Here is a 21,421-nt window from a genome sequence, read left to right on the forward strand (position 1 = left end):
CTGGGGTCCCAGGCGGGCACCACCACGTCCAGTGTTTGAAGGTGGGGATTGCACCCCCAGGGCTTCACTCCTGGTAAACAAGCACTCACCCAGCTGAGCACGCGCCCAACCCAGTTAAAATAAAGTGTAGAAGCCAGACAAGTCCATTTAAAGTTTTTCGCAGTCAGTGTTTGCCGTATTGGCTGGGACAGGCATAGGCTATGTCTGCCATGCGGGGCATATTCTTGCTGAAGTCCCAAATGCTGCAACAGGGCATCTCGGGCACCCCTGGGTGAAGCTTTTAGTGTCTTTAAAGAGGAAGGTCAAGGCCGAAAGAGGCTCTGGGCCTACAGCCCTGCGCCCTCCATCCTGTCTCTGGCCTGAAGACTAATGGGTTGGTTTTGTGGGGACTCAGTTCCCTTGCGCATGCACTGAACTTTCGGTCCACTTTGCTTCCGCAGTACACGGCAGTTCCTGATCTCTACTTTGAGAATGCCATGCGATTTTTTAACTTCTCGTGGAGGGTCACAGCCGACCAGCTCAGGAAAGCCCCCAACAGAGATCAGTGAGTACCCCGAAGTGTGGGCTCCTTGAGCGCGGGGAGACCCAGAGTGACCTGTGTTGGGTGGAGTGCGGCTTCATCACTGGCTCGCCATAAGCCAGATACAGTGGTCGTGAGCGCTGTCTAAGGAATGGAGACGGTGGTGCTCCCACTCGGCAGATAGAGATGGAAAGCCAGAGTGGTCCTGGCTGGGGTCTGGGACTTCAGCATCCTCCCCAGCGCCCGGCCTGCGGGGGGAGTGGGTGGAGCTGACTGGAGCTGACTTCCGGTCCCGTCTCTGCTGACTCAGCAGCTTTCAGAGGAAGAAGCTCACTCTTGGGCCCTGGTGACAGTGAAGTGATAGACGTCTTGGGGAGGGGCAGGCCCCACCGTGGTCCCTCCATTCCTCGCGAACAAAAGTGGTGACTTCCCCGTAGGGGCTTGTGGAAGGTTCTGGAGGGGTTCCAACCGCTGTAACTGTTGAACTGTACCTCTCCATAGCAGCAGCAGCATCTGGGGAACTTTTTCATCAACACAACCTTCTGGATTGGAATGTGGCTCAGTGGTAGAGTGCTTGCCTGGCAAGTGCAAGGATCTGAGTTCAAATTCCCAGCAAACAAACCCCAGAGCTTCTTAAATCAGAAATACCTGGAGCGAGACCGGTGTCTGTCTTTTACTGTTTTGAGATTGGGATTTCAGTATGTTGTCCAGGCTGGCCTTGAACTCCTGAGCTCCACTGACTCCGCATCCCCAGTTGCCCAAACAACAGGCACGGGCTACTGCATACAACTAGGGGTGTGTTGGTATTTTATTTAGTTTATTTTTTTTTAAGTGTTTGCTGTAGAGGTGTGAGGGCGCTGTATGTCTGTCACCTTCCCTCAGTGCAGGCAGAGAAGACAAAAAAAGGGCCCCTGGGCACATCCCACCCGCCAGTCTAGCCAAATCTGCAGGCTTCAGGTTCCCTGGTGTGCATAAAATCTTGGGTTCTATCCCCAGGTCACAAAACAAAAACACAAAATAAAATAAAACAAACGAAGTCTCTTCAGAAAAGTCAGGCACCCTCTCAGCTCAGGCCTCTTCCTTTCTCCATCCCAAAAGCATCCTGCAGAATGCCTCACCTCGCTACTGACAACTCCTCTTTGCCTCTGGCGCCCTCTTGTGGACAAGAGGCGCAGAACTCTGTTTCCTCTGAAGTCTTCACCAGTACTTCCTAAAGCTTGAGAAGGGCTTTTAAGCATCAAAGTATAATAGAGCAGGCACGGCTGCCAGTTCATCTGATCTTAAATTTAACTTGGTCTTTCTCCTAAATTCTGTTATGCACCCACGAATATTTCAGTGGTTATTTGGATATAGATGTGATGTGGGAAAGCTCTCGATATCTTTACGTGGCTTAATGACTCCCAGCAGAATACCTCTGTGGTGCCGGGCAGTGGTGGCTCATGCCTTTAATCCCAGCACTCGGGAAGCAGAGGCAGGTGGATCTCTGTGAGTTCAAGACCAGCCTGGTCTATAGAGCTAGTTCCAGGACAGGCTCCAAAGCCACAGAGAAACCCTGTCTCGAAAAACCAAAAAAAAAAAAAAAAAAAAAAAAGAATACCTCTGTGGTGCTTGCTGGGAGCAAACAGAACAACTGGGCCCATGTGGAAAATGCCCATTCTTTGTTGGCTCTCCCCGCTGCGCCAGGAAAACGCTGAAATGCCGGCTATCTGGTTCACTGTATGTGGTTAGTTACCACCTTTTTGGTCTTAGGGGCTTCCATATGTGTCCCCAGCTCTGCAGGTGTCACTCAGACGATGGAGCGCTTGCCTGGCATTCTTGACCCTTGGCACCTCATAAAAAATGGGGTGACGTACACAGCTGCAGTTTCAGAACTTAGGTGAACGGAGGAAGGAGGAACAGGAGAGTAAGGTCACCCCTGCGACATAACAAATTCCAGTCCAGCCTCGCATACATGAGACGTGATCTAAAACAATGCAGACATCTGGAAAGCTCTTAAAACATGCATTCTCTGGTTTTATGAAAAGTTTATGAAGTGAATATTTTCTCAGAAATGTTTTATGTGCAGGGTATGGTAGCATGTGCCTATAATCCAAACACTCCTGAAGCAGAGGCAGGAAAATCTCAGCAGTAAAGAACATATCCTGTAGCCAAGTGTGCTAGTATACACCTTTAATCCAAGCACTCAGGAGGCATAGGCCAGCCTGGTCTACAGAGAGAGTTCCAGCCAGGTGATGGTGGCGCACGCCTTTAATCCCAGCACTCGGGAGGCAGAGGCAGGCGGATCTCTGTGAGTTCGAGACCAGCCTGGTCTACAAGAGCTAGTTCCAGGACAGGCTCCAAAGCCACAGAGAAACCCTGTCTCAAAAAACCAAAAAAAAAAAAAAAAAACCAGAGAGAGTTCCAGGATGGCCAGGGCTACAGAGAGAAACCCTGTCTCGAAAATAAAACAAAGATTTAATCCCAGCACTCGGGAGGCAGAGGCAGTCGGATCTCAGTGAGTTCGAGACTAGCCTGGTCTACAGAGCTAGTTCCAGGACAGGCTCCAAAGCCACAGAGAAACCCTATCTCGAAAAAACCAAAAAAAAAAAAAAAAAAAAAAAAAAAGAAAGAAAGAAAATAAAACAAAGACAAAAAACTGAAAACATACCCTACTTTTCTAGGGACCCGAATACAGTTCCCAGCACCTCTGGTCTCCCTGGACCCTTGCCCATACCCACAGATAGGCACACATAAAAAACGCGGTTTTTAGATTTGTTTAATCACATATATGAGTGTTTTGCCTGCTTGTCTTGCTGTGTACCATGGGTATGCTTGGTGTCCAGAGAGATCAGAAGATAGGACAGAGTCTCTGGGACTGGAGCCACAGGTAGCCATGAGCCGCCACATGGTGGTGAGAACCAAACCCAGATCTTCTGTAAGAACGGGTGCTCTTAACTGACGAGCCATCTCTTGGCCCCTGAAACGCAAATCTTCATAGGGTGTGCATGTGTTTGTGTGTGTGTGTGTGAGTGCAAGGGGGGGAAAGGAAGGAAGGAGAGAGGCAGAAGTATTGTACATTTCTTTTCAGAACATATTCTAGGGGTAGAATCAGGGCCTTCCCCTACCGCTGAGCTATACCCCAGCCTCTTCAGATTTCTTTAATTAACAGAAGGCAGCTGGGTTCTCATGTCTGCCTCAGCATCCTCTCCTCTCACAAGTTGTTTTGAAGTAGAGATAGAAAAGCCAGCCTCACACAGACATATGGTTAGGAAGGGAGAAGATTTATTTTTATTATTATTTTATTATTATTATTTTTTTTTTTTTAGGCAGGATCTCTCTACATAGCCCTGGCTGTCCTGGAACTTGCTCTGTAAACCAGGCTGGCTTCAAACTCACAGAGATCCACCTGTCTCTGCCTCCTACGTGCTGAGAATTAAAAGTGTATACCACCGTGTCCCACAGGAAGGGAAAATTTTAATAGTCTTTTCTAATACATATACATATATATATATGTATATATATATTTCTATTCTGCTTATAATAAAAAATACCCAGGTGGTGGTGCCACACACCTTTAATCCCAGCACTTGGAAGACAGAGGCAGGTGAATGTGAGTTTGAGGCCAGCCTGGTCTACAGAGCAAGTTTCTGGACAGCCAGGGATACAAAGAGAAACCCTGTCTCAAAAAATAAACCAAAAAAATGTTTTTTATTTTATTTTTTGAGATAAGGTTTCTCTGTGTAACAGTCCTGGCTGTCCTGGAACTCATTTTGTAGCCCAGGCTAGCCTTGAACTCACAGATCTCCACCTGCCTCTGCCTCCTGAGTGCTAGGATTAAAGGTACGTGCCACCACACACACCCCACCCAAGATTATACATTTTTATCACTTTCTTTAGTTTTTTTAGATTATAATATAACTACATAATTTCTCTCATCCCTTTCAAAATTTTACTCATTTTGTGTGTTTTGCCTGTGTATGTTTGTACCGCATGCATGCAGTACCTGTGGTGGCCAGAAGAGGGCATCAAATCCCCTGGAACTGGATTTACAGGCCCTTGTGAGCTGGCCTGTGGCAGCTGGGAACTGAATGAATGGACCCAGATCCTCCAGAAGAGTAGCCAGTGCTCTTAACCACTGAGTCATCTCTAGCCCACCCAAAACTTATTTTGAAGCCTCACATTCTTGTCATGGGTAAACAGATGACATCAGTTGTTTTCCCAGAGATTGTGATTTGCAAGAAAGCATCCAGTATCCAAGGTTACTGTGGTTTGTCAGCCACCCTGAAAGAAACGCCGGAAACAGCATCGAGAAGGCTAGTGCTTTTATTATTAAGCTTCGTGGGTGATCCCACAGAAAATTAAGAGGCTCCTATGGGGAGGGGTTTAATGGACTCAGCAGCTATAATACCTCTCAAGGGCATTCATAGAGCGAGGGTGACTTGATGGGCTGGGCTTGGGGCGTTGTTTCTCTTTTCTTTTTGATTGTGGATTTTTTTTCTGGCTTGTTTTTGGTGTGTTTGCATGTGTGTGCGTGTTTGCCTGAGTGTGTGCACCTCTGAAGTCACACAGGGCAAATGTGGGTGTCTTCCTTAGTCGGTCTCCACTCCTCTGTTAAGGAAGGGTCTCCTAGCTCTAACACATTCGTTCCAACGTTCTCTGTCTCTGCCTCCCAAATGCTAGAATTGCAGGCCAGCCACCTTGTGTATGACACCTGGCATTTACACGGCTGCTGGGGACCTGAACTTGAGTCTTCATACTTGCATAGCCAGCTTTTCACCAGTGAACCATCTCCCCAGTCTCCTCCCCTACCCCACCTCGGCCCCGTTTGTTTTTTTGTTTTGTTTTGTTGTTTTTCGAGACAGGGTTTCTCTGTAGCTTTGGTGCCTGTCCTGGAACTAGCTCTTGTAGACCAGGCTGGCCTCGAACTCCCAGAGATCCGCCTACCTCTGCCTCCCGAGTGCTGGGATTAAAGGCGTGCGCCACCACCGCCCAGCTTCTCGGCCCCGTTTTTTTTTAGGTGTTTTTGTATACAATATTCTCTCTGTGTATGCCTGCAGGCCAGAAGAGGGCACCAGACCCCATTACAGATGGTTGTGAGCCACCCACCATGTGGTTGCTGGGAATTGAACTCAGGACCTTTGGAAGAGCAGGCAGTGCTCTTAACCTCTGAGCCATCTCTCCAGCCCCTTTTTAGGTGTTTTTGAAACAGGATTTCCTGTCACCCTAGTTGGCCTTGACCTCACATCAGCTGAAAATGACTTTGGATTCCTGCTCTCATCCTCCTGCCTCCACACCTTGAGTGCTGGGATTTCAGGCATATCCCACCATTCCCAGCTGTGTTGTGTATCTCGAATTCTAATTGATATTAATAATAAAAACTCGGAGTCAGCTACCAGGGCGTGAAAGATGAAGGATCAGAGAAGCAGAGCAGCCAGCCACTAGAGTTCTTACCTCTACCAGCGCTCAGACCAAAGGGGCGCTCCTGTGCTCAGACTGTATCTCAGACTACTCTGAGCTCCTGTCTCCTCCCACCTTATCTCTCTCAGCCCAACCACATCACTCCTGTCTCCATCTCCCTAGTGCTGGGATTAAAGGCGTGGGCTCCCACGTGCTGGGATCACCTTTGTTTGGGTTCCATTTCTCTTTTAGACTGGATCAATTTCGTGTAGCCCAAGGTGGTCCCCCAAGTCCCGAGATTAAAGGTGTGTGCCACCACTGCCTGGCCTCTGGTGGCTTAGCTCTGCACTCTGATCTTCAGGCAAGCTTCATCTGGTAAAACACAAAGTATCTCTACGATGTTGATTTGGTTTTGGTAGCGTTCCTGCTGGGGATGCCCTGGTGGCACTTAAGGCTCGTGGAGAATTGCTGTAGAAGCTTTTGAGCCGTATGCTCGAATGTGTGACACATCACTAGAGGGTGACCTTGAATGCCACCTCTCGAATGACGTGATTACAGGCCTACACTGTTACCCTGGTTTATGCAGCGTTGGGAACTGGACCCAGGACTTTGTACAACTTAGACACTTTACCATTCTAAACTACATTTCAAGGCTCCAGAATCTACATTGTTTGTTTGTTCCCTTGTTTGAGGCAGAGTTACTCGATTTCATAGCTCTGGCTCTCTGAAACTTGCTCTGTAGGCCGACCAGCATCAAACTCAGAGATCTGCCTGCCTCTGGCTCCCGAGTGGTGGGATCAAAGCATGTGCCACCACCGCCCGGCTCAGCCCCTTGACAGTGATGTCTAAGTCCTGCCCACCTCCCCTTCCACCGAGTTTGCCAGAGATCTCACGCATGTTTGTGACTTGCAGGTGGAGTATGACCCCGCCCATGGTGAATGCTTACTATTCTCCCACCAAGAACGAGATCGTGTTTCCAGCTGGAATCCTGCAGGCGCCATTCTATACCCGCTCCTCGCCCAAGTAGGTCATGCCGGGTGCTCTGACACCAACCATTCGCCAGCCTCAGCAGCCCCTAGTCCAGTCTGGCCTAGCTCCCATAGCCGACCACTTAGACAGCCATGGGTGCCAGGAGGCCTGAGATGGTGGACGGAACAGCTTCTGTGGGCCCGGCCCTTCCCTCCTGGCCTCTCTTGGCTGTGCATGTCCCCACACAGTGGGACTTGGAGGAGCACGTCACAGGATCAGGTTCTCTCTGGACAGCATCTTAAAACACAGCTGGAGGGCAGACATTGTGTCTGTATCTCACGCAGGCAGGCTTTGAAAGGCACCGTCCTGGCTCTGAACTCCAGGCTGGATATTCACTGCGTGACACTTAGGCAGAGAGGCTGACTTGGCCCCCAGCCATTCATGAGTATTAAGACCCAACTCGGGAAGTAGAAAAAGACAAGATCTCCTGAGTACATTGGGAGCATGGGGACCTTAGGAGAGGGTTGAAGGGGAGGGGAGAGGCAGGGAAGGGAGCAGAGAAAAATGTAGAGCTCAATAAAAATTGAGACCCAGCTCTGCTGAGGTGACTTACACAGACATGGCTCCCAGAGGGCAGAGTCCGCTGTGGTTGACTCTGCCCAGCCCCTTCCTATCTCCAGGGGCCACATTCCCAGAAACCCCTGTGGGTCCCTACTGGGTATTGGGACCAGAGGTCACATAGCGGACGTCACCTTCACCTGTGCTCTCATCCTCCTCCAGCGCCTTGAACTTCGGTGGTATTGGTGTTGTTGTGGGCCATGAGCTGACACACGCATTCGACGATCAAGGTACTCATGACGTGGGGCCCCCATTCTGGTGGAACCAGCCAGTTTGCTGCCCGCCCTGGCTGCTCTCTGCCCGCCCTGGCTGCTTCCCTGCCCGCCCTGCCTGCCCTGGCTGCTTCCCTGCCTGCCCTGGCTGCTTCCCTGCCCGCCCTGGCTGCTTCCTGCCCGCCCTGGCTGCTTCCCTGCCTGCCCTGCCTGCCCTGGCTGCTTCCCTGCCTGCCCTGGCTGCTTCCCTGCCTGCCCTGTCTGCTTCCTGCCCACCCTGTCTGCTTTCTGCCCATCCTGTCTGCTTCCTGCCCGCCCTGTCTGTTTCCTGGTCTCTTCACTGCTAAGGTTCTTAGTATGGAAGGATGGGTGTTCAGAGCTTGGCTTTGCTGCCTTCAGTATAAGCTTCAGCTAGTCCCATCTCCTGTCCATGCCTCTTCTCTCTGCTGTGAACATGAGGATTTCGTGTAGCACTGGGAAGGTCTATGGTTACTTTGAAGCCCCTGCTCTTACTTAGAGGTCAGCAATAGTATTCAGCAGGGAGTGTACAGTTCTCTGCTGTAGACAGAATTTTTCTGTCCCGCCAGCCAGTTCCCAAATAACCACACCGAGACTTATTATTTATAAATGCTTGATTGTTGGCTCAGTTTGTCACTGACTAGCTCTTATAACTTAAATTAACCCATATTCCTCTCAACGCCTGCCACGTGACTCAGTATGGCAGGTTCTTCTGCTTTCTCTTCGTCACCATGAGACTCCCGAGAGTCGGTCTCTTCGTTTTCCCAGCTCTTCTTTGTCTGCCAGTCCCACCTTACCTCTGCCTGTCCAACTATTGGAAGTCAGTTTCTTTATTAAACCAATCACAGTGACATCGTTTAAAGGAATATTCCACATTCTGCCATTCTAGAAACTTCTCTGGTCTGACTATAGAGAAATGGCAGTCAAGCCCACATTGTTCGCTAAAAGCCAGAATCCCACTTATTGCTTCCTGCCTTGGGAACTCCATAGCCCAGAGGGAAAAGCTGGGGCCTACCTGTGATCCTGGCACTGCCAGCCCTGGCTAGGAGTCTGTTCCTTGGGGTTAGGGACTCTTTGCCAGTATTAAAAGCCAGCCCCAGTCCTCTGTGCCCTGGAACTTACCATCAGTGGCCTGGACCATTTCCCCGTGTGGTCTCTGGTGTGGCTGGCCAAGCCTCCGTCACATGGCCTGGACCATTTCCCCGTGTGGTCTCTGCTGTGACTGGCCAAGCCTCCGTCACATGGCCTGGACCATTTCCCCGTGTGGTCTCTGCTGTGACTGGCCAAGCCTCCGTCACATGGCCTGGACCATTTCTCCGTGTGGTCTCTGCTGTGACTGGCCAAGCCTCTGTCCCATGGCCTGGAGGGTGGCAGAGTAGCAGCAGGTCCCACTGTGTGACCTCTCTCCTTCCTCCACAGGTCGGGAGTATGACAAGGACGGGAACCTCCGGCCCTGGTGGAAGAACTCGTCCGTGGAGGCGTTCAAGCAGCAGACCGAGTGCATGGTACAGCAATACAGCAACTACAGCGTGAACGGGGAGCCCGTGAACGGCCGGCACACCCTCGGGGAGAACATCGCCGACAATGGGGGACTTAAGGCCGCCTACCGGGTATGTCTGTTCCCCGTGGGCACTGTCCTGGTTTGCAATGGGAGATGGTCTGTTGTGGTGGGAAGGCGTGGTGGCAGGATCCACATGGCCTCTGCCGTCAGGGTTGAGAAAGTAAATAGGAAGTGAACTGAACTGTAAAGCCTGGAGTCCTCCTCCCCAGTGACCCACTTCCTCCGGTGAGACGCCACCTCCTAAAGGTTCCACAGCAGTCCCAGACAGCACCACTACCTGGTAACCAAGTGTTCAGATCCGTGAGCCTGTGGGGGACACTTCATGTTCAGATCCCAACTGAACTGAGAGAGTTCTGGGTTCGAGTCCCAGTGCTGGCATAATTGACCCAAGTTGTGTGCCTGAGAACTCACAGCCGCACCAATGGGCTGTTGGGAAAGAGCAGCCAGGTGCCTGGGACCCGCTCCTGACCCAGAGAGGCACTCAGAGATTTCAGTTAAGTAGAAGAGAGAACTGGCCGAGAACAGGTAGGCATCTGGCAGACATGCAGAAAAGTACTGTTTACTGGGGCCATTCTGCAAGCAGGCTCGGGATCCCCAGCAAGTTCAAGACTTGGTGTTGGCATCATGTAGGCGGACTTTTCTGTCCCGCCAACCCCCCCCACCAAGATAACCAGAGCATTAGTTATAAATGCTCAACCAATAGCTCAGGCTTATTAACTCTTACATTTTAAATTAACCCATATTTCTTATCTATGCTCTGTCACCTGGCTCAGTGTCTTTTCTCAGTATGACAAATTCATTTCCTGCTTTCTCTGCGTCTCCTCATGACTCCTGAGACTCAGCCATTATTCTTCCCAGTGTCCTCCTAGGCTGGCTCTCCCACCCAGTCTCTTCCTGCCCAGCTCTAGGCCAGCAGCTCTTTATTAACCAATGAGAGGAATACTTATTTACAGTGTACAAAGATTGCTCCTCAGCAGCACTGAATCTCCATTTCGCCGGTTTGGAAACTGAGTTCAGTAGCGTTTCACAGTTGGCCTAACGTCTGTCTGCCAGCAGGCATGTATTAGGAGCTTTCTGCCCACCTGTGCCGCACTTGAATTGCTACAGAGTGTAGCTGACAGGTGGGAGCTGCTCCTGCCCAGCCTGTGACGTGAACTGGGGGGCAGAAGGCAAGCACAGAGAGCCTGACAACAGAAGGGAGAACCTGTGTGTCATTGATTGTGCAAAGAGCATTGAATGGAGCCAGTGATGGATTGTTGGGTCCAAAGATGGCCTCCTAGAAGGAATGACATTTGAACTGTAGCCTACCAGGGCTGGCCAGTCTTTGACATTGCAACATGATGTTATTGCCAATAAACTTCATGCTTGAGAACTGCATAATTAGGTTACAAAACAAAGTGATTTGGTTTGCAGTACCCACAGAATACAAGTTCCAGGGTATCCTAATACCCTTTTCTGACAATACACACGCGTACATGCAGGCAAAACACTCAGATTCTTAGAGCAAATAAATGTAAAAGAAACTTTAGTAAAAATTATTTTTTAAAAAGAGGTTTGTGCCAGGTAGTGGTGGCACACACCTTTAATTCCAGAATCCCAGCACTCAGGAGGCAGAGACAGGCAGATCTCTGTAGCACAAAGTTTTTGTCCTGCCCAGTGCCACAGCCATTTGGTGCCAACAAAACACACAGAGGCTTATTTTAATTATAAACTGGTTGTCCTATTAGCTCAGGCTTATTATTACCTAGCTTTTACAACTTAAATCAACCCATAATTCTTGTCTATGTTTAGCCATGTGACTTGGTACCTTTTTTCAGTGAGGCATTCTCATTTTGTTTCCTCTGTGTCTGGCTGGTGATTCCAAAATCTCTGCCTTTCCTTTTCACCCCCGAATTCTCCAAGTCTGGCCACCTACCTCTACTTCCTGCCTGGCTACTACTGGCCAATAAAGCATCTTATTAAACCAATATGAGTGACAAATCCTTACAGGGTACAGGAGTATTATCCCACAGCACTTTCACCCTTTTTTCTTTTTGAAACAAGAACTCTGAATCTAATTTCCTTTGTTTTGTCTTTTTCCTGACCATTATCAACTTGCAACCAACACACTAAACAAAGACAAACATCCATAATCCATTTTTTGATAATGTGGGCATAGTTTTCTAGGCTACTTCCTACTGATTGGAGGCACTGATAATCTTATGAGGGCCTAAAGAAAATTTAGAATTATGGTCAATCCTGACTGGAGTGTTCTGTGAGGCTGGATCATCTCAGCCAGCAGTCTTGAGCTGTTCTGGATGCAGAACTCAGAGAAACCGCAACAGAGGTGCTCTGAGATCTTGGATCATCTTGGCCATCTGCTCCCATTGGAGATTTTTTTCCAGGGCTATTCCTCTATCAAACCTGATTTTTTTTTCTAAACCCAGAATGAATCTACAGCCTCTCATTTCCTGTAGAAACAAAAACAAAACCTCTTCTCCAAAGTAATATATCTTTTGACTTCAGGTTTGAAGTCAAGGCATTTTCAAAATATATGGGTTGGGTTAATCCTTCAGCATTTATAATCAAATGTCTTTTAGCAGCTGTTGCTCCTTTCTCAGCAAACAATTCAAAGACAACACAATAATATACAGTATCCAGGCTCTCTGTGTATTTTCCATCTTTATGTGTGGCTTTTTTTTTTAACTCTTTATTTTTAAATTTGGGGTTGCTGTTAGGGGTTTTTTGTGGTTTTTTTTTTTTATTTTCGAGACATGGTTTCTCCGTAGCTTTTGGTTCCTGTCCTGAAACTAGCTCTTGTAGACCAGACTGACCTCGAATTCACAGAGATCTGCCTGCCTCTGCCTCCAGAGTGCTGGGATTAAAGGTGTGTGCTACCACTGCCCGGCCTGTTTTGGGTTTTTTTTTGGTTTTGTTTTTGTTGTGTTTTTTTTTTGATATAAGGTTTCTCTGTGTTCTTTAGTTATTCTGGATCTCACTCTGTACACTCTGTAGACCAGACTGACCTCAAACTCACAGAGATCCACCTGCCTCTGCCTTCCAAGTTCTGGGATTAAAGGTGTGTGCTACCACACCTAACTATGTTTCTTTAAGGACTTTCTCTGCCCTTGTTTCTTTCTCTGCCAAGGCTATGTATTTTCAAACACACTGTAAACTTTTTAGAGGTGTTTTTTTTTTCTTTTTTTTTCTCTGAATCTGTCTTTACTGTATATCTTTTTCTGACCACGAATCCTTTAGTCTGCAAAGTGACATGGCTAGGATTAAAGCTGCAGCTTTGGCAACTGCATCCACCCCACTCCTTGGCTTTCTGAGAGCTTAGCTTCATGGCGGAGGTACTGGTGGGAGCCATATTCTTTACCACAACTCTGTGGAGTTTCTCAGTCCATGCCACCACCAAGAAGCATGCCAGTGGCTGCTCATAAACACCATGTAAGTGTTTAGTGGCAGGGCCTCTTAAAAGAGCTGCACAGTTTATGCCGCTAATACTGAGTCATGAATCTTCTCTTAAAGGAAATGTGCTTGCCTTTAGCAAATAGAGCTCAGCCGGGAAAATGCTGCTACCAAGAAGCCATGCTTAACTCTGTTCTTTCTGTGTCAAGAATTCCTTCCCAAACCCTCTTGGGTTTTACGTCCATGTCGTTGCCTCACGTTGGTGCCGTTTGTAGCACAGCATTTCTGTCCTTCCCAGTGCCACAGCCATCAGTCCCAACAAAACACACAGAGGCGTATTTTAATTATAAACTGATTGGCCTATTAGCTCAGGCTTATTATTAACTAGCTCTTACAACTTAAATTAACCCATAATTCTTATCTGTGTTTGGCCATGTGGCTTGGTACCTTTTATCAGTGAAGCATTATTCTCATCTTGCTTCCTCTTTGTCTGGCTGGTGACTGCGTCTCTGCCTTTCCTCTTCCCCGAATTCTCTTAGTCTGGTCACCCTGCCTATATTTCCTGCCTGGCTACTGGACAATCAGCATCTTATTAAAGCAATACGAGTGACAAATCTTTACTGGGGACAGAGTATTATTCCACAGCAGATCTCTGTGAGTTTGAGGCCAGCCTGGTCTACAGAGTGAGTTCCAGACAGGCTCCAAAGATACCGAGAAACCCCATCTCAAAAAGCGATAAACAAACAAACAAAACAAAACAAAAGGAAGGAAGCAAAGGATCAAAGAAATGCTCTATCTAGTCTTTGGGCTTGAGCAGCTGGAGAGGGTTGCCGTTGACTATGATGGGAAAGCTTGGTGTGCACCTGTGTGTGCACGAGGACATTCCTGCTGTGTTGAACTTGAGGCGCTTCATGGGAAAGAGACTGGAGTGGAAAGCATACAGTTGACAACTGGCCTGACTGGTGTGTGTTTTGGGCCATCGGGTTGAACGAGAACACAGAAGGACCCTGACACCCGGGTGCCCACCTCTGCCCGGTAGTAGGGCTTCCCTGAACCTCCACAAGGGGCCCACCCTCACCTGTGTCGCGTCTCACCTCTGCTTTTCTCTCCTCCCAGGCTTACCAGAACTGGGTGAAGAAGAATGGAGCCGAGCAGACGCTGCCCACCCTGGGTCTCACCAACAACCAGCTCTTCTTCCTGGGATTTGCACAGGTGAGCTCACTGGGAGGCAAGGCAGGTGTGTTCCATCGTGGGCATTGTCACGAGCTCCACAGCCAAAGGCAGGTTCCCAAATCAGACTGTCTTTGGGATATTCCCCTGTATGAAGGCAAGGTGCATGGAAGGGCAGAAATCCACCTAGCGGTCCTCCTGGCTCCCCGAGATCTCAGGCTCACGCTGTTGCTGTCATGGTGGGACCAATCGAGCAGCTTCAGGGCCCCATGGTAACCCCAGATTTCCTTTGTTAACCCCTCCCCTAGGTCTGGTGCTCCGTCCGCACACCTGAGAGCTCCCATGAAGGCCTCATTACCGACCCACACAGCCCCTCCCGCTTCCGGGTCATCGGCTCCGTCTCTAACTCCAAGGAGTTCTCAGAACACTTTCACTGCCCTCTTGGGTCCCCCATGAACCCTCATCACAAATGCGAAGTCTGGTAAGGGCTGCAGCACAGAAAGCACACGTGGAAGAGGGTAAGGGGCCCGCAGCCAGCTCCTGGCCCAGCCCCTCAGCTGCCTAGGACCCCTTCCCCACCCTGGAGGGTATACAGCCATCCCGTCTAAGCCTATGGTGGCGGTCCATCACTCGACCCCAAGATCTGACCCCTGTGAAAGCCCTGGCACCCATGTAGGATGCTAGAGGGCATTTGTATGTCGAGCTGGTGGGCCTCACAGTGACAACGGCAATGGGACACAGCCCTCGCCCACATCCAATGCCAGTTATACCACAATACCACTGTGTCAAATGCTTTAAAGATATATTTTTTGGGGAGACTATTTTTTAAGCATTATGGAATACACTGGAAATATTCAGGGAAAAATGCATTTAAAACACTTTTTTTTAAAAAAAAAAAAAGGAAAGATTAGTATATTTATTATGTTCTCTTTTTCTAAATAATCTGTGGACAAAGGAAGCCCCACTGATTTACCCCGGGGACCCCAGGCTGCTGAACAAGCCCCTAGACTGAACGCTACATTAGCCCATTGGTGGTGTGACTGTTTCTGTAGTCACCCATGCAGACAGGAGACGCAGGGACCAGGATGAGGGAGGAGCCAACTGAGGGACCTCCCGTCTGGGCATGACCCTTCTCAGCTCACCTGCCCTGTCTCTGGCATCTAACCGTGGGAACCCCAACAAGGATGGTCTGGTACCCTGAGCTGAGGCAGCCTGAACAGGAGCCCCTCAAGGCTGAGTCCCATGGCTCCCAACTCTTCTCCAAAGATGTCTTTCTTCTGGTCCCACCTCTTCTGGCCTTGGGGATCGGATACCACTCTGTAGCACTTCCGACATTCTGAAGGGATCCGCCTAGCTGACCCTTGGCACAAGGAAGTAGTCCAGTTCTCCCTCTAAGCTCTGTAGCCCAGAGTTGCCCTGGCCTGGTTCCCAGGACCTGTTCTCTAGTGCCTTAACTGAGGCTGTGGCCCCTGAGTTCCGCCAAGGAGGCAGCGCCTGACTAGAAGCCACTACCATAGCACCTCACCCAGGACCCCCAGGGTTGCCGTCCCGGCCTGCCTACAGGGCAGCTGTTCCAGATGTCCAGTGTTGGGAGCTGTTGATCCCTCTCAGACTTCCAGCCTCCCGTGGCTGAGTTGAATCAAGCCAGTTCTTATAGGTGGGGCGGGGGGTGGGGTGTATCTGTGAGCCAGAGGAGGCTGAGAATGGAAGGATCCCAGCCCCATCTTGGCTACAGGGAAGTCGTCTGCCCAACAGCATCACCCAGTAGTAGATGTATGGGTCCCCACTAGGTGGTGCTTATTGTGGTTCTCATGATTGCTGTAGGGAGGCAAGCCCCCAGACCCGTGAGCAGGGAGCCCAAGAATCCCACCCACCACCTGGCAGGCCATGCCCCACGTCGCACAGCAAGCCCCCCCCCCATACCATATTCCTCCTCGGTCAAGAAGCTCAGAAATGTAGTCTCTATCCTGCCAGTTTAGGGTTAGCCTTAGCTCTTGGCCAGGGAGCTGGAAGCAAGCCCCTGACAAAGTTCCTGGTTCCTGTAAGCTCGGTCAAGGTCTCATAGCTCTTCAGGGAAAGGTAGCACGGGAAGCAGGAAGGTGCTGGAGCCATGTCCTGCCACGTAAAGGTGGACCTTCCGGGCCCCTGCCCCTTTCCGTCCTGCCTTCCTGTGGAGAGGCAGGGTCCTCAGCCGGGAGTCAGAGATCCGGGCATTGCTCAGGGTGTGCAAGGCAGCCATAGCAGGAAAGCCCAGGCTGAGCATGGATGGGTGGGTATAAAAGCAGCAGCCTGCTCCCCCACCCCCACCCCCACCCCCAGAGATTCGAGAAAGGCAGAAGTGAGAAGGGTTGCTGCTCTCAGAAAGACCCCTCCTCTCAATGCTGGGAGCTTCCCTGCGGGTACAGAACGTGGGGTTCAGAGCTAGGGAATCTATTTTTTTGTATTATTATGTTTGTGCTACTGTAGTTCTGGTGTGGCACTATTGTAATTACAATAAAGTTCTTGTACCAAGCGCCTGTGTCTGAGTGTCCATCCTTGGGTGATGTGTGTCCTGTGGGGCCATGAGAGGGACCCTGGTCAACCAAAGCTGCCCACCCTTGTAGAAGTCTCAGACCCTGAGGAATACCAAGTTACTGCTTCCTATGCCCACTCCTGGCCACTCTTTCAAGGAGGTGCTCGTGTGAGTACCCCTCGTTGGTGAGAACTGTGCCCCCCCCCACATGCTTACATGCGTGCACATACACTGAAAAGTCATGTTTCCGTTGTCTTAGAGCAAAGAACTTTCCAGTAAAGATTTTCAAAGAGGCTCAAGAGCGAGCCAGCAGTTTTCTAGGCATCTTCTTGTTGGGGAGTATTATTTTCAGGTGTGTAACTTTTGTTTAGGCTGCATTTGATTCACTGAAGCTGTGATTGGTTCTCTGCAGGTCTAAAATAAAGAGCTGAACAGTCAGTAGCGAGGCAGGAGCAAGGGTAGGTGGAGCTGGCAGGCAAAGAGGATAAATAGGAGAAACAAGGAGAAAAAGGAGCAAGAGAAGGAGGAGAGGAGGACACAGCGAGTCATGGAGTCAGAAGGAGAGAAAGGTCCAGAAATAGAGATAGATAAAAGCCCAGAAGCAAAGGTAGTTGGGATAACTTAAATCTGACAAGATTAGCCAAGCTAAGGCCCGGCATTTATAAGTAATAATAAGCCTCCATGTGTGTGTGATTTACTTGAGATCTGGGTGATGAGCCCCCCAAAAAAAGCCAAAAGAGTAAAACAGCCCACAACATCCTCTGTCTACAGCGTTGGCCCTTGGCTTCTCTGCCTTATAAACTTCCCATCCTTCAAGGCCCCATGCAGTATCACCTCCTCCAGGAAGCCCTCCTTCACCTCCTGCTCCACACAGACTTCTCTTTCCAACTAGGGTGTGTCAGTTTTCTGAGCCAACACAGTTACCAGGAACTCACTGCCTAACGTGACAGAAATTCATTACCTCATAGTTCTGGAAGCTCAAAGGTCAAGATCAAGGTGGTGACAGACTTGGTTCCTCCTCTGCAGTCAGGAAGAATGCTCCAGGCCTCTCTCCTGGCTCCTGAGGGAGTCACACCCATGCACACGTGGGACAGAGGTGGCACTGACTGCTGCCCACCCCTTTCCCAAGAAGAGACACCCAACATCTGTCAGATTCCCGCTTAATCTCCAGGCCCCAGCCAGGGTTTTTTTGTTTTGTTTTTGTTTTTTGTTTTTCTGAGACAGGTTTCTCTGTGTAGCCCTGACTGTCCTGGAACTCACTCTGTAGACCAGGCTGGCTTCAAACTCACAGATATCTGCCTGCTTCTGCCTCCCGAGTGCTGTGATTAAAGCCGTGCACCACCACCGCCCAGCACGTTAGTACTCTGAGTAGACCCCTTTTCCAACAACCAAGAGAACAGATGGCCTCCGGGTCCCCAGCCCTGAGTCCCCACATCTCTTCTCCTCCCGCCTCTTTGAAAACAATACATCCTTGCCATCCTTAGCCATGCCCTTCCCCACGCAGGACTTGAACTTCCTACGTGGCTATTTGGGGCTTGCCCTTCCAGCTGAGGACGGTGGAGACAACAGCTGTGTCTTCAGAAGAACTGAAAATGTAAGCGATCTTTAACTGTGAGCCAGAGAGCCAGCAGGGTATACTGTGCACAGGGGCTGGGGGGGGTGGATTAGAGGAGCCATTCAGTGCTCATAGACACCAGCACAGCAATGGGCCTACGGACAAATGACTTCACAAAGAACTGTACCGCTTCACTGGTGATGAGAGGAAGCGCAGATGCATCCCCTGGCCACGTACAGAAAGGCCCATACCATAAATGCTTCAAATGCTCCCCCAAGCCAATCTAATCCCAGCCCCAGCATTCTCACAACCGAACTCCCAACAGAATTATCTGTGAGAGAGTGTGTATGCAGGTGGGTGTGGTGCTGTGTGAGAGCGTTGGTGCTGGTGGGCACTACAGCCACTAAGCTACGTTGTCATCGTAACAGGCTTCCTCTTGGGCCACCAACTGGCTCCCAAATCATGATGTGGAATCTTAATTGTGAATGCCCAGCCTTATGCTTGTTTCTTGCTAGCTCTTGTAACTTAAGCTGTTTCTCTTAATTGACATTTTTGCCTCAGGCCTTTTACCTTTTTTTATTCCCTCTCCCTCCCTCCCTCCTTCCCTTCCTCCCTCCCTCCCTCCGTCCCTCCCTCCCTTTCTCTCTCTCTCTCTCTCTCTCTCTCTCTCTCTCTCTCTCTCTCTCTCTCTTCCTACTCTACTGCTTCTTCCTCCGTGTCTAGCTGGCGGCTCCCTGCCTGGCTGGCTCCAGGCGACTCCCTCTTTCTCCCCAGTTCTCTCCTCTCATTCTCTTCTCCCAACCCTAGATTCCATCTTACTTACTGTCTCTGCCCTGCCTATCCCTCTACTGCCTGGCTATTGGCTGTTCAGCTTTTCTCAGACGGATCAGGTGCCTCAGGTAGGCAAGGTAAAACAGCAACACATCTTTACATAGCTGAACAAATGCAGTATAAGCAAACGTAGCACACCATCGCCTAGTTAAAATAGTATTCCGCAGCAGCGTGTCTTTGTTTTTGTTGTTGTTTGTTTTTTGAGACAGGGTTTCTCTGTGTAGCGCCAGCTGCCCTGGAACTCACTCTGTAGACCAGGCAGGCCTTGAACTCAGACATTCACCTGCCTCTGCCTCCCAGGTACTGGGATTAAAGGGTGTGCCACCACCACCCGACTGATACATTGTCATCTTAAACAGAATTTGTGAAGCTGACTGATGTTGATGAGAAAATGCACAGCAGCACCGAGGACCATTCTGTTTTATGTTATGTTCTGATTATTTAAATATTTATTTATTTATTTATTTATTTAGTATACAATGTTCTGTGTGTGTGCCTGCAGGCCAGAAGAGGGCACCAGACCCCATTACATATGGTTGTGATCCACCATGTGGTTACTGGGAATTGAACTCAGGACCTTTGGAAGAGCAGGCAATGCTCTTAACCTCTGAGCCATCTCTCCAGCCCCCTGTTCTGATTATTTAAGACAGAATTTCATGTAGCCCGGGCAGGCCTTGAACTTGCTATGTAGCTGAGGATGACCGATCTTAAACTCCTGGTCCTCCTGCCCCCACCTCCCAGGGTTGGAGACTACAGGTGTGCACCAGGTGGAACCCTGGACATCATGAGAAATGTGTGTCTTCTGACCCTGCCAGGTGGGCACGTCATGCAGTGACCTAAGGTAAAGGGAAGTGTGTCACTCTGAGGCAGTGGCACCGTGTAAGGGAGGATGTGGGATTTGATCAAGCAGAGATTCAGCTGCCTCTCCCTCCTGGGCACTGAGACTAAACGTGTGCGCCACCACACCTGACCCAGCATTGAAAGGTTTTTCACAGCTGGTTCTGGAGCTGTATGAAAACTGCAGTGGCAGATGTCTGGAATAGAAATGGAAACAGCAGTCCGTCAGGGAGCATGGAAAGTGGGGTGCGTGCCACACCCAGGGTAGCAAGGAACCTGTGTCTGGGCTCTACCCACCGTTTCCATGTCTGGTTCTTCAGAGGGCATACGCGGGCTCAAGCAAGCAGTTTCTCGCGACAGTGTTCAGATATGACCACTAGGTGGCGCCAAAACACAAAGGATTCAGGCCTGGGTCCACATCCTGGTAATTTAGCTGACAGGATCCACCCTGACTCGTTAGACATTAGAAGGCAGGGCGGACACTTAAAGTAACCGTGGACTAGGCTCCTGATGATGTGAGTTCTAGTCCCTCGTTCCTCTCCCACACCTTCCTGGCGTGGGCACGTTACTTTGATCTCTGAACCTTAACAGTAACAAGGACAGAAGTTATAACCTAGGCCCAGGCTCCACATCACCCTCATTTTAGAGACGGCTGGCCAATCTGGAAGCTCAGAACTTGGCGTTTTGGACCTGAGTTTAATCTCCATGTCAACCCCTAACCATAACCTGGTTGATATTAGAGTCACCTGAGAAGGAGGGACCTCAATTGAGGAATTGCCTCCATCAAATTGGCCTGCGGCATGGGGAGGACATTTTTCTTAATTGCTAATTTGATGCACCCCTAATCAGGGGTGCTGGGCTGGATAAGGAAGTGCTGGAGCAAGTTGGGCGTCTTAGTTGCAATTAGATCATTCCAAGTACTGGGCACAGGCAAAATCAGTGTGATAGGTCACACCTGTGATCTCTGTACTGGCAGGAACTTGAGGCTAGCCTGGGCTACATTCTACCAAGAAACTTCTACAACTCATAAACACTTTCAGTAATGTAGCAGGATACAAGTTCAACTCAAAAAAATCAGTTAGCCCTCCTTTACACAGATGATAAATGGGCTGAGATAGAAATCAGAGAAACATCACTCTTCACAATAGCCACAAATAATACTCTAGTTTCTCTTCAGATCCTATAAACCTTTTGCCTTTTACAATAGCCACAAATAGCATAAAATATCTCAGAGTAACTCTAACCAAACAAGTGGAATACTTGTATGACAAGAACTTTAAACCTTTGAAGAAAGAAATTGTGGTCTCTGTGAGTTCGAGACCAGCCTGGACTACAAGAGCTAGTTCCAGGACAGGCTCCAAAACCACAGAGAAACCCTGTCTTGAAAAACCAAAAAAAAAAAAAAAAAAAAAAGAAAAAGAAAAGAAAAGAAATGGGCAGCTCTGCCGGTGCAAGAAATCCAATTAGGTCAAATCAAACAGAATCAAAATACCCATCGTTTTATTAAGTAAGATGCTCTTGGGTGGCCAAGCGCATGGCGAGGAGACGGGACAGCAGGGAGCCCATGCAGACCCGAAAACCATGTGTTTCTCCTCTGGGAGCCCATTTAAATACCTTGTGGGAGTGGCATGCTGGGATTTGGTGTCCAGAGCAATGCAACTCCCAGGCCAGGTTGGCTGGGATGGATGCCAGGGGCTGAGGGCTATGCTCCCAACTTAACACCATCCTCCTCACGAGCCTCAGTCTCTCCATCGGAAAACAAAACAAAACAAAACGGGTTAGCTGTGACTCGACATTCAGTGAGACATTTATAGCCCCGATTGTCGTCCTCCCTCCCCGCCCTTTTTTGGGG

The 21,421-nt window shown here is 49.5% G+C and overlaps 1 protein-coding gene across 2 annotated transcripts in view; it reads left to right on the plus strand.

Annotated features, from left to right (window-relative positions):
• Window positions 1-16,346, plus strand: part of Ece1 (endothelin converting enzyme 1) — a 97,029-nt gene extending 80,683 nt beyond the window's left edge. For both annotated transcript variants that reach the window (XM_075947004.1, XM_075947003.1), the window contains exons 14-19: window positions 441-544; window positions 6,809-6,919; window positions 7,646-7,713; window positions 9,133-9,323; window positions 13,781-13,876; window positions 14,143-16,346. In XM_075947004.1, the coding sequence (XP_075803119.1) occupies window positions 441-544; window positions 6,809-6,919; window positions 7,646-7,713; window positions 9,133-9,323; window positions 13,781-13,876; window positions 14,143-14,319 (747 nt within the window). In that variant the 3' untranslated portion in view covers window positions 14,320-16,346. The remainder of the gene's footprint in view (window positions 1-440; window positions 545-6,808; window positions 6,920-7,645; window positions 7,714-9,132; window positions 9,324-13,780; window positions 13,877-14,142) is intronic.
• Window positions 16,347-21,421: the final 5,075 nt, after the last annotated feature.

Source organism: Microtus pennsylvanicus, chromosome 13 (genome assembly GCF_037038515.1).
Source record: "Microtus pennsylvanicus isolate mMicPen1 chromosome 13, mMicPen1.hap1, whole genome shotgun sequence".
Classification (NCBI taxonomy): Eukaryota; Metazoa; Chordata; class Mammalia; order Rodentia; family Cricetidae; genus Microtus; species Microtus pennsylvanicus.